General features: G+C 40.1%; 1 protein-coding gene across 1 annotated transcript in view; it reads right to left on the bottom strand.

The window, feature by feature from the left end:
• Positions 1-844: 844 nt before the first annotated feature.
• PDCD2L (programmed cell death 2 like) overlaps positions 845-13,789 on the bottom strand; it is a 25,299-nt gene continuing 12,354 nt past the window's right edge. Inside the window, exons 6-7 of the mRNA XM_077754664.1 lie at positions 11,562-11,710; positions 845-1,021 (exon numbers count right to left, since the gene is read on the bottom strand). Of these exons, the coding sequence (XP_077610790.1) occupies positions 891-1,021; positions 11,562-11,710 (280 nt within the window). The 3' untranslated portion in view covers positions 845-890. The remainder of the gene's footprint in view (positions 1,022-11,561; positions 11,711-13,789) is intronic.

The following is a 13,789-nucleotide window of genomic DNA, read 5'->3' as shown; positions in this document are numbered from 1 at the left end:
GTACATATATTTCTGTTTTTCTCTTGTCAATCTGTTTTTCCTTACAGTTGGCCTCAGCCAACTACCTAGAAGAGAGAAAATAATTTTTCCTCCCCTGTGTGTCTCACTGACCAGCCACTATCCCTCGGGTACCCTGGGAGGCAGTATCAGGTGGTGTCCTGGGCAGTGACACACTGCCTGGGAGAACCTTACCTCATGAGAGTCTGGACCTCATGTATTGTTTACCAGAATAGCGAATCAAGTTGTTTATACCAGTTTCCTCATCTATGCAGACAAATAGCAACTCTGCACACAGCTGGTGGGAGTGTTTCCATACTGCTATCAAAGGGTAGATGGATGGAAGGGGTTGGTAACATAAAACTGCAAGGAGAAAGGGGAAATTGGAAAAGTGGACACCTGGAAGGAGGGGCCTCGTCCAGAACAGAGAAAGGGCCCCCTTGCTGCGATGCTGCAGGGCCAGAAGGTGGGCATGGGTGAGGCTGGGGAGCGTGGGGAGGGGGACGAGGGGCAGGTCTAAATAGCTAGAGTCACAGGGTGGGAGCATCAAGCAGCTGGAGTGGACAAGAGTGTAACCTGTCAGCACGCAGGGACGGCGGTGTGGACTGGGGCTCCTGGCTCAGAGTCTGGTGCAGGAACTCTCGCCCTCTGGGCTGGAGGGGAGCCACGTTCTGTGGGTAAAGTGCTCAGACAAGCCACTGACCCTGGAAGGGTAGACCAGCCCACAGCCAAGGGGTTCTAAATCTCACATCTGCCCCAGTGCAGGTGCTGTATAGCGAAAAGGATGGCACTTAAAACACAAAGAGTAATAATTTGTGAGTCAAAATGAAGTAAAAATACACAAATCTGGACATTAAAATTTGTTTTAATTTATATAAATAAAAGGAAATTTTCTAGTTAAATAGTGGTTCATCTGGGTCTTCCTGTATAATACAAAGTTCTTCCATGGGAGTCTGCTGATTTTCAGGCCAGCAACTCTTCTCACATGTGTAAATTAGAATTGTTCCAAATTCCACAGAGAGACCTAAAAAATACAACATATTCAGGATTCCAGCAGAGATAAATTGTCAGGAGACATACTCAGTATTTGAAGGTTTGATTAGTGGACAGAGCCCAGACTCTGGAGCAAGACTACTTGGGCTCTGATCCCAGCTCTACCCCCTGAGCAAGTGATTTCACTGCCCTGTAATAATGACTGTATTTATCAGGATGGTAAGATTGTTGTGTGGAGGATTAAATAAATGAATACACGTAAGAGACTTAGAACAGAGCCTGACATATCCTAAGTGATCACTGTAAAACAAAGAGGTTAAGTAACTAGAAGATAATTGAAGGAGAAAGATGATGCAATATCAGGGTACCTGGTGTTGCTACAGGAATGATTTTACCCGATAAGCTGAATAATTAGGAAAAGCAAAAGCAGTGCTCACTAGGTTTCACTCACAACACAGTTCTACTCTTCCACAAAGTAAGTGACTGATGATGAGAAAAAGCAGATTTAACAGGAAAATACACTTTAAAGTCTTTAGTTCAAATGTCAAGGATACTGGACACTGAAAAACATTTAAAAATATGTCATGCAGCATCTGGCTGGCTCAGTTGTGTGACTTTTATTTAAAACTTTTTTTAAAAATGTTTTTATTTTTGAGAAAGAGAGTGTGAGTGGGAGAGGAACAGAGAGAGAGGGAGACACAGAATCTGAAGCAGGCTCCAGGCTCTGAGATGTCAGCACAGAGCCCGACACGAAGCCTGAACTTACGCTGTGAGATCATGACCTGAGCCAAAGTCAGACACGTAACTGCCTGAGACACCCAGGCACCCCCCAAAAAATATTTTTTTACGTTTATTTATTTGAGAGAAAGAGAGCACACGAGTGGGGAAGGGGAAGAGAGAGAAGAGGAGGGAATTCAAGTAGGCTCTGCACCATCAACGTACAGCCCACCCTGGGGCTCAAACTCACATATCTTGAGATCGTGACCTGAACCAAGATCAAGATTTGGCTGCTTAACTGACTGAGCCACCCAGGCTCCCCTCAGTTGTGTGATTCTTGATCTCAGCTTTGTGAGTCTGTGCCTCATGTTGGGTGTAGAGATTACTAAAAAAAAAAAAAAAGGATAAAAATACATACACTTAAGATAAATAAAAATATGTCATATTAATAGAATACACTACCTCCAAGAAAAGATTCAGGCCAAAAAAAAAAAATTCCTAAGACTTTCCAGAAATTTGGGGCGCCTGGGTAGCTCAGTTGGTTAAGTGTCCGACTTCAGCTCAGGCCATGATCTCACAGTTTGTGGGATCAAGCCCCGTGTCGGGCTCTGTGCTGAACCATTCCTCAGAGCCTGGAGCCTGCTTCAGATTCTGTGTCTTCTCTCTCTGCCCCCCCCTGCTCACACTCTGTCTCATTGTCTCTCAAAAATAAATAAAAATGTAAAAAAAGGACTTTACAGGAATTTATCCATCGACAATGCCATGAAGAATAACACCAAGAAAATACAATCAACAAGAACTATTGATAGCAGAACAGGAAAACAGGAGTCCACAGGAGTTGGACAACCTGTTTGGAACAGCAAAAGAAAAACACTTTGAAAGGAAAATGCGAGCAGGGATGATGCAAAGAAAAGCATCAAAGACTAACAAGGCTAAGATAGAGCTGTTTCAGAAGAAATGACCTGGTGAATGTGAGATAATTTCCAACCAGAATTTGCAACATGCAGTCTGCAGAAGGCCTAAGAAGGAAGGTTAGAGCCTCAGAACCAGTAGCCACCAGGGTAGGAAAGAAGGAGGGGCAGGGAATCAGAGGGAACAAAATACCAAAAAGCAGAGTTATGTACAGGAGGCCTGAGCCCAGAGACCTGCCACAGTAGAAGGGCGACAGAGGGGCAGGAGAAAGAGGAAACAGATATGGGGGTCAAAATAGCCCCATTACGTATCTAATGAAAAACACAGAAGCCGCAAGGAACAGGAAAGACATGTGAAACGTAACTACAGGTGGAAAGGCAAGGCTTGAGAGAACCTCACTGAATGCAGAGGGACAGAAAAAGGATGTGACCATAGGAGAGGGGAAAGGTGACCAATGCAACCAGTCGAGGCAAAGGCCCCATGCTGGGTGCAGAGATTAAAGACATGAAAAAAACCCTAGGGGTGCCTGGGTGGCTCGGTCAGTTGAGCAGCTGACTTTAGCTCAGGTAGTGATTTCATAGTTTGTGAGTTCGAGCCCCACATTGGGCTCGCTGGTATCAGTGAAGAACCCGCTTCAGATCCTCGGTCTCCCGCTCTCTCTGCCTCTCCTTCGCTCATGATCTCTCTCAAAAGATAATAATAAAATTTTAAAAAAGGAAAGAAATCTTTAAAAAATTACTAATATATTTGGAGGTGGAGCAGGGCATAAATTTCCTTGTTATAGTAAAGAGCCAAATAGATACTATCTAAAACTGACAGATGGAATGAATGTAATTCTCTTAACTTCAGAAGGATCTTTTAGAAACTAGGTGAAAGAACCTAACTGCCTCACACACACTTACTTTTTCTTATGTTAAATTAGCAAACATTTACTCCAGTATTACTAATTAGTATGTACTGAATTTTCTTATCTTTGTATTTTTTCTACCCATCCATCCATCTAAACTTTCTATCTACATTTAATGTCTATCTACATTATGATTGTAGAATCAGGACTAGAATGATATTGACTAGTGTTAGTAATGGTGATTTCCAAGGTTCACGAGACATTAACGGAAAACCTTCAACATAACCTTCAGGGATCAGAAAAACTGCAGGAGGGGCTCCTGGCTGGCTCAGAAGGTAGAGGATCCAACTCTTGACCTTGAGGTTGTAGGTTTGAGTCCCATGTTGGAAGCTGAGATTATTTAAATGTAAAATCTTTAAAAAATGGCAGGAAATAGGCAACAAGTGAAAAATTTGAAAACGAACCACTTCTTAAAGATATAAAAGAAGAATTCATAAAGCAAAAATAAAGGTGGTATGGAAAAATTTCAGAAAACAAAAAAGAGCTTCTGAAAAATAAAAATAGGATAGGCAAACTAAATTCAAGAGAAGGGTTAGAATAACAAAGATGTAAAGATAAACCGAAGGAGTCAGGCCCAACAGCCATTAGTGTGAAGTTCCAGAACAGAGCAAATTCATCCAAGAATGGAGGAGAGTGACACCTTAGGCAGGGAGGGATATGCTGACCAGGAAGGAGGCCCAAGGGCCTCTCTGGGGTATTGCAAATACTCCCTATCTTAATGTGGTGATGACAAGAGTGTATTTATGTAAAAAGTCACCACGCTGTAGGCTTAAGATTGGCACAATTCACTGTGAGCCTGCTTTCTTTCTAAAAAGGAAGTACATGGCAAGGATTTCCTGCATGTGAAACCAAAACCCAGGCAACAGAAGTAAAAACAGACACTCTGGACTGTATCAAAATTAAAGACTTATGTGCATCAAAGGACACAATTAACAGTGAAAAGGCAATCTACAAAATGGAAGAAAATATTTGCAAATCATACGAGATAAGGGGCTAATATCTAGACTGTAAAAAGAACTCCTACAACTCAACAACAAAAAGTCAAATAACCTGACTACAAAATGAAGAATAAGACTTGAGCAGACATTTCTCCTAAAATGATATGTAAATGGCTAACAAGCCATTAATATGACAGGATGCTCAACATCATTAACCATTAGGGGAGATTCGAGGCACCTGGGTGGGTCAGTTCGTTAAGCATCTGACTCTTTATTTATTTTTGAGAGAGAGAAGGAGACAGAGTGTGAGCGGGGGAGGAACAAAGTGGGAGACACAAGATCTGAAGCAGACTCCAGGCTCTGAGCTGTCAGCACAGAGCCCAACGTGGGGCTCAAACTCACAAACTGTGAGATCATGACCTGAGCCGAAGTCTGACGTTTTAATGACTAAGCCACCCAGGAGGCCCCAAGCATCTGACTCTTGATCTCAGCTCAGGTCATGATCTCTTGGTTGGTGGGATTAAGCCCCACGTCTGGCTCTGTGCTGACAGTGTAGGGCCTGCTTGTTTTTCTCTGTCACTCCCCTGCATGCTCACATACTCTCTCAAAATAAACAAACATTAAAAAAAAATCATTAAGGGAAATGCAAATTGTAACCCTAATAGATACGTCACATATGTTAGGATGGATACTATAAAAACAAACAAACAAACAACCTCCCAAAAAACGAAAACAAGTGTTGGTGAGGATGTGGAGAAAATGGAATTCTTGTGCATTGTTGACTGGGAATATAAAATGGTACAGCCACTATGGAAAATATTATAGTGGTTCCTCAAAGAATTAAAAATAGAATTACCATATGATCCAGCAATTCTGCATCTGGTATATATATCCAAAAGAACTGAAAGCAGGATCTTGAAAAGATATCTGTACACCCATGTTCATAGCAGCATATTCACAATAATCAAGTAGAAGCAACCCAAGTGTTCAACAAATGAACTGATGAACCAAATGTGGAGTATCCACATGACAGAATCTCATTCGGCTTTAAAAAGGAAGGACATTCTGACATGTGGTACAACATGGACTAACTTCAAGGACATCATGTTAAGTACAATAAGGCAGTCTCAGAGGACACACACTATGATTCCACTTGTATGGGGTAACTAAGGTAGTCAAAATCACAGAAACAGAATGGTGGTTGCCAGAGGCAGCGGAGAGGCAGAACTGGGGAGCTGTTAATGGTTACAGTTCCAGTTTTGCAAGAGGAAAACGCTCTGGAGATCGGATGCACAGCAACGTGAATAATCTTAACATCACTAAACTGCACACTCAGCAATGGTTAATTTAATAAATTTTATGTTATATATTTTTCACCACAACTGAAAAGATGAATAAAGTACAAAGTTGAAGAAAACTCTTGGAAAGCAAAACAAAAATCAGACAACAAAAGAGAACAGAATCTAAACAGGAAAACAAACATTTCAGTAACAGAAGTTCCTGTAAAGGCACAAAAAGAAAAATAGAACAAAATCATCAAGGAAATTGAAGGACAGGAGTTTCTGAACTGAAAACACCTACCAGGTACTCAGCACAATATACACAATTTCAGAATAACAAGGATAAAGTAAGGATTCTAAAAGTGACCTGGGGGGCACTTGGGTGGCTCAGTCAGTTAAGTATCCAACTTCGGCTCAGGTCATGATCTTATGGCTCACAAGTTCGAGCACTGACAGTGCAGAGCCTGCTTGGGATTCTCTCTCTCTCCCTCTCCCCAACTTGGGCATGCTCTCCTTCTCCTCTGCCTCAAAATAAATAAACTTAAAAAAAAAGAAGACTAACAGTCAGAATGGGACTGTTTTCCATAAACAGGGTGCTGAAAGAATAATATAATATCAGGACACCTCATATTGCATGTAAAGAGTACTTAAAATCTTTTTAAAAAATGAGGTAATTAAATCTTTAAAATTCTGAAAAAAATTCCTAATGGCTTAGGATTCCATACCTGATTTTATTATGTACAAAAAGATAGAAAAAACATATATTAAGATCCATGGGGTACTTTAAATACCTATTTCCCATGATCCCTCTTCAGGAAACTATTGGAGAAAAAGCTATATCAAAACTGAAGGGATAAACTGAGAAAGAGGAAGATCAGAGTTCTAGGAAAAAGGGGACCCACGTGGAAGAGGGGCAAGGGGATACCAAAATAAAGGTGGAAGGTGGACCAGAACCACAGCAACACTAGAGGTGTGGAAGGCCCAGAGCTCGGACCAGCTCAGGAGATAGGTCTTCAGGGAAACAAACATGGAGCCGGGTTGTCTGGAGTTGGATTTACGAGGAAAATAATACTGAGAACCTCCAGGAGGGTGAGAAGAATTGGCCATAAGAATGAAACAGGTATTAAGGGGTCTGGGTGGCTCAATCAGTTAAGCCTCCAACTTCGGCTCAGGTCATGATTTCGTGGTTCATGAGTTCAGGGCCTGTTTGGCTCTGTGCTTGGATGCTTGGAGCCTGGAGCCTGTTTAGGATGCTGTGTCTTCCTCTCTCTCTGCCCTCCCTGTTTCACACACTCTCTCTCAAAAATAAATAAACATTAAAAAATGTTTTAAGAATGAAACAGGTATCATTAAGTCCAAGAAGAACATCTGATCACACATACTGCTTTGCTAGCTACTGACTAGGTGAATATCACACACTTGGGCCCGAAGTATGGGAGAAAGCAACAGGGTGTGGAAGAGTGGGAGGGGCTCTAAGAGATCCAGATCCCCCTACGCCAATTCAGGAGTTCAACTGATAATGTCTATAAGAGGTAAATGTAAAAAGTAGCACATTTTATTTAGAAATACAAAAATAAATTCTAGAAGAAACAAGCCAGAGTGCTGCTAGTGTCTCCCTTGAGTGGAACTAGAAGGCAGAGGGGGNACCCGTGAACCGCGAGATCATGACCCAAGCAAAAGTCGGACGCCTAACCGACTAAGCCATCCAGGCGCCCCAAACACTGTGAACATTTATGAAATTTCATTCACTAAATAGGGAAGAAGACACTGGTATTTCATAACAGTATTAATTGTTAGCAACATAAAAATCTATCTTCAGTATTTGTGTACTCTGTGTTCAAAGCACACTGCCTATTTAGCAGACCGAAGAATACAACAAAACATACATAATTTCTTTTTTTGTGTCAAGTAAATTTTTTAAAAGTTCATATCCTTTTTTTCTTTTTAAAGTAAACTCTACCCCCGAAGTGGGTCTCAAACTCACAACCCTAAGATCAACAATTGCATGCTCTACTGATCAGTCAGCCAGGCACCTTTAAAAAGTTCATATCCGGGGCGCCTGGATGGCTCAGTCGGTTAAGCATCCGACTTCAGCTCAGGTCATGATCTCATGGTTCATAGGTTTGAGCCCCGCGTCGGGCTCTGTGTTGACAGCTCAGAGCCCGGAGCCTATTTCGGATTCTCTGTCTCCCTCTCTCTCTACCCCTCCCCTGCTCACGCTGTCTCTCTCTCAGAAATAAAAAACATTTAAAAACTTAAAAAAAAAAACATAAAAAAGTTCATATCCTTTATTTAAAAGAATTTTTTTAAGTTTACTTTGAGAGAGAGAGAAAGTGCATGCACACATGTACACAAGCAGGAGACAGGCAAAGGGAGAGGGAGCGAATCCTTAGCAGGTTCTGCACTGTCAGCACAGAGCCCTGTGTGGAGCTTGATCTCACAAACTGTAAGATCATAACCTGACAAAATCAAGAGTCAGACATTCAATGGACTGAGCCTCCCAGGCACTCCAAGTTCCTATCCTTTGATAAAAAGATTCAACTTCTAAGATTTAATACTGAAGAAACACTTAAAATTACAGAGAAGACTTTATAGAAAGGGTATTAATTAAATTGATATTTATAGTAAAGAAAAAGTAATGGTGGAAATGTACAGTAACTGTGGAAATTGCTAGGTAAAATGAAACTTCTACTGGGCAAAATATTCAACGACACTGGGAAATTCTGTGAAGAACAGAAGGATGAGAACAATTTTATTTTAATCTCTTAATGTGTATAGAAACAAGAAAAAAAAAATGTATCACCAACAATTATCTCCAGGTAACTGGATTTCTGAAGTATTAGACTTTTAAAAAAATTTTTTTAATTTTTTATTAAAAATTTTTTTTTTCATGTTTTATTTATTTCTGAGAGAGAGAGAGCAGGGGAGGGTCAGAGAGAGAGAAGGAGATACAGAATCTGAAGCAGGCCCCAGGCTCTGAGCTGTCAGCACAGAGCCCGATGTGGGGCTCAAACCCATGAACTGTGAAATCATGACCTGAGCTGAAGTCGGACGCTTAACCGACTGAGCCAGCCAGGTGCCCCGAGTATTATACTTACACTTTAAAAAATAAATTAATACATGCAAAAGAGAAAAAAATCAACAAAATGAAGACAACCCATGGAATAGGAAAAAATATGTGCAAATCATAAATCTGATAAAGGGTTAATATCCAAAATATATGGAGAACTCATACATTTTTTTCCTAAACAGTGAATACTCATTTACTTAAGCTGGCTTAATTACTTCAATTAAACCTAATTGTATAATTATTGTTTTGCAATAATTGTTTTTCCTATTGTCTTTATAAGGATCACCAAAAGTATTTTTTATTTTTTAATGTTTATTTATATATTTATTTGTAATTTTTCTAATGCTTATTCATTTCTGAGAGACAGAGCCCAAGCATGAGTGGGGCAGAGAGAGAGAGACAGAATCCGAAGCAGGCTCCAGGCTCCAAGCTGTCAGCACAGAGCCTGACACGGGGCTCGAACTCACTCACTTCGAAATTATGACCTGAGCCAAAGTTGGACATTTAACAGACTGAGCCTCCCAGGTGCCCATCACCAAAGGTATTATGAGTTTGTACAGCTGCTCAAATGGTATTTTTCTTAATTGAAATATAATTTACATGCTGTAAAATTTACCATTTTAAAGTGTACAATTCAGGGGCGCCTGGGTGGCTCAGNTCTCTCTCTGTCTCTCAGAAATAAATAAAACATTAAAAAAAAAAGTGTACAATTCAGTATTTTTCAGTTTCTTCCCAGAATTATAGAAACATCTTCACAACCTACTTCCAGAACATTTTCATCTCTCCAAAAGGTCACCCATGCCCATACCCATTAGCAGTCACTCCCCNCCCATTTTTTCTTCCCCCCCCCCCCCCCCCCCCCACTGGCAACCACGAATCTACTTTCTGTTTCAATGGGTTTATCTATTTTGGACATTTCATATGAACGGAACAATACAACTTGTAGCCTTTTGTGATTGGCTTCTTTTCACAGCATGATGCTTTCAAGGTACAATCATGCTGTAGCCATGTATAATGTAGTACTTCATTTCTTTTTATTGTAATATTTTATGAAGGTACATTTTGTTTATGTATTAATTAGTTAATGGACATGAGTTATCTCTACTTTTTGGCTATTGTATGAATAATGCTGATATGAGCATTACTGTACAGGTTTTTGTATAGACACAGGTTTTCAATTCTCTTAGGTATATACCTAGGAGTGGAACTGCTAGGTTATACAATGACATTCTTAACAATATTCCCCAACCATTTTCATCATTTTATACCAGATGCTGCCAAAGATCACAAAGAAACACTCTCTTACATAGCTGACAGCAACATAAACTGGTGTGGACCTATTAAATAGCAGTTTAACGTGATTTAGATAATACACACGGCCATGAAAAAGAACGTATAAAATTGGAATAGACAGAACTTCTTCAATCTGATAAAGATCATTTACAAAAAGCCTCCGGTTAACAGGTAACTACTTACCGATTAAAGGATGACTGTTCTACACCTATCAGAAATATGACAAAAAGGGCACCTGGGTGGCTTGGTCAGTTAAGCACGGACTCTCGATTTTAGCTCAGGTCATGATCTCATTGTCGTGGGGTTGAGCCCTGTGGTGGGGTCCTCACTAGGCACGGAACCTGCTTAAGATTCTCCTTCTCCCTCTGTCTTTCCCTGGCATGCATGTATGCTCTCTCTCTCTTTTTTTAAAATTTTTAAATGTTTTTTATTTATTTCTGAGAGAGAGAGACAAAGACAGCATGAGCAGGGGAGGGTCAGAGAAAGAGGGAAATACAGAATCTGAAACAGGCTCCAGGCTCTGAGCTAGTGGTCAGCACAGAGCCTGACGTAGGGCTCGAACGCACGAACCATGAGATCATGACCTGAGCTGAACTCGGACGCTTAAGCGACTGAGCCACCCAGGCGCCCCTCTCTCTCTATCTCAAAATAAATAAATACACATTAAGGAAAGGAAAGGAAAGGAAAGGAAAGGAAAGGAAAGGAAAGAAAGGAAAAGAAAAAAGAAAAGAAAAGAAAAAAAAAGAAAAGAAAAGAAAAGAAAAGAAAAAAGAAAAGAAAAGAAAAGAAAAGAAAAAAGAAAAGAAGAGAAAAGAAAAGAGGGGTGACTGGGTGGCTCAGTTAGTTAAGCGTCTGACTCTTGGTTTTGGTTCAGGTCATGATCTCATGTTTCATGAGTTTAAGCCCCACATTGGGCTCTCCACTGACAGCACAGAGCCTGTTTATGATTCTCTCTCTCTCTCTCTCTCTCTCTCTCTCTCTCTCTCTCTCTCTCTGCCCCTCCTGTGCGTGCTCTCTCTGTCTCTGAAAATAAATAAATAAACTTAAAAAAGTAATAATATAATGCTATGAAAATAATTTTTTTAATAGTAAACTCTATACCCAATGCGGAGCTTAAACTCACAACCACGAGATCAAGAATCCAATGCTCTACCAACCTAGCCAGCCAGATGGCCCCACTATGAAAATCATTTTAAGGTAAGAAAATAGCTTGGCTTCCAACTCTTGATTTCAGCTCAGGTCGTGATCTCACAGTTCAGGAGACTGAGCCCTGCACTGGGCTCTGTGCTGACAGCATGGAGCCTGCTTGGGGATTCTCTCTCTCCCTCCGTCTCTCTTTCTGTCCCTCCTCTTCTCACGCTCTCTCTCTCAAAATAAATAAACATTAAAACAAAACAAATAATTTCAAATTAGTGCAAAAAATCCAAGAACTCAAATTAATAAAGGGCTATTACCCAAGTCAGCGCTTCTGAGCATGCTGACCAGTGCTGGCATAAGCTGAAACTCAAATATCCTTCGGACTCCACAGTAGCTGCAGGCTGGAAGCTCAGTGATTTCTGACGTAGGGCAGGTCAAAAAAAGTGGTTCTCCACTCCAGGAATACCTAAGGCAGGGGAACAAAGAACCCTGAATGAGGACCACATATAAGTCACATTCCAATATCAAAGGCCATGCTCTGCAAACTTTGTTTCCTTCTTGTAGACTACTAGGAGCAAAACCAAACAGCAAAGAAAATCCAAAGGCCCCAAAACAGCAGCAAGCCTGTAAAGCACAGCAAAAGATACCTGAAGTCTTATCAATGTTTGATTCAAAGTCTGGGCAAAGGCACTAAAACCACTAAAACCAATGTGGAACTGAATCTAACTAAAACTGCCAGTCCAGTCTCAGCTCAAAGGCAGATTAAAGGGATTTAGACCTCCACTACTACTACCAGCCTTACAGAGGAAGGGGCACGCCCTGCTAAGGAGCAGAAATTTACTTCAGTATTTACAGTTCTTCAACAGACACTCTCCAGTAAACCATAAAAAAAAAAGTTACTAGATTTGCAAAGCAGCAGAAAAATTAAACCCATAAGGAAAGTCAATACAAGAATACCCAACAGGGGCACCTGGGTGGTTCAGTGGGTTAAGCGTCTAACTTCAGCTCAGGTCGTGATCTCACCATCTGTTGAGTACGAGCCCTGCATTGGGCTCTGTGCTGACAGCTCAGAGCCTGAAGCCTGCTTCTGATTCTGTGTCTCCCTTTCTCTCTGCCCCTCCCCTGCTCACTCTTTCAAAAATAAATAAATTAAAAAAAAAAAAAAAAGAATACCCAACAGAAATATGATGGAAATGTCTGAAAAAAAAAAAAAAACCTTCATAATATAAAAATAAGGGGTGGGATAAAACAAATAATAAAGTATCAATCATAAACATGTAACAGAATCTAGTAGAAAAGGTGAACATGCATAAACAGATGAGGAAATATGCACAGAAATAAAAACTAAAGAGATTGAGAGAGCAATACTAGAAATGAAAAATGCTGTATCAGAATAAAGAACTTCATTCAATGAAAGTTAACAGCAGGCAGGAAACAACAACAAAAAAATCTGTGAGTGTGAGGAAAATGGAAACACCCAAAATGAAAAAGTAAAAAAGAAAAAATAAAAAGAAAATGAAACAGGGCCTTTAAAAATGATGGGACAATTTCAAAGTGTCTAAACATACCAGTAACTGGAGTCCTAGAAAACGGAAATAGGAATGAAAAATATTGAAGAGATGATGGCCAAAATGTTTCCAAAATTCATGAAAAGACATTAACACAAAAATCCAAAAAGCTCAGCAATCCCAAGCAGGATAAATTCAAGCACAGAGTCACTGAAGTACATAACAGTTTTAATTATATAAATATAACAAAGAAAAGAACAGTAAGAATTACAGCTAATTTCTAATAGAAACGCTAAAGGCAACAAGACAATGAACAAAATCTTTCCAGTGTTGGATGGAAAACAACTAAAAAATAAGTTTAATGGCCAATAAAAATGTCTATTAAAAGAAATCTTAAAAAATACATTCTTAGGGGTGCCTGGGTGGCTTAGTCGGTTAAGCATCTGACTTTCGCTTAGGTCATGATCTCGCGGTTCGTGGGTTCGAGCCCCGCGTTGGGCTCTGTGCTGACTGCCAGCTCAGAGCCTGGAGCCTGTTTTGGTCTGTGACTCCCTCTCTCTCTGACCCTCCCCTGCTCACGCTGTCTCTCTCTCTCCTAAAAATAAATAAAAAACATTAAAAAAAAAATACATTCTTAGACAAAACCCGAGTGGCTGTTTCCAACAAACTTGCACTTTAAAAAAAAATTTAGAAGTCCTTCAGGTGTAGGGAAATACCAGATGGAAGCCCAGCAGGAAGGAATGTAGAGCACCAAAGGGTAAATGGGAGGATAAATATAAAAGACTTTTTTGATCATTATTTTTGTTATTAAAGTTTTTTTTTTCCAAGTAATCTCTACACCCAATGTGGGGCTCGAACTCACAACTCAGATCAAGAGTCACACGCTCCACTGACTAAGCCAGCCGGGAGTCCCAACTGTTATTTTTAATTTCATTATGTAATACATAACATATATATTATAGATTATATAATAATATATATTATAGATTATATAATAAATAATATATATTATCCTTAAAACTATCTTGTAAAGTATC

Source organism: Crocuta crocuta, unplaced genomic scaffold, assembly GCF_008692635.1.
Source record: "Crocuta crocuta isolate KB4526 unplaced genomic scaffold, BGI_CrCroc_1.0 scaffold121, whole genome shotgun sequence".
NCBI classification, from domain to species: domain Eukaryota; kingdom Metazoa; phylum Chordata; class Mammalia; order Carnivora; family Hyaenidae; genus Crocuta; species Crocuta crocuta.
The sequence above is the reverse complement of the archived record's forward strand: the minus strand, read 5'-3'. Positions and strand labels throughout refer to the sequence as shown.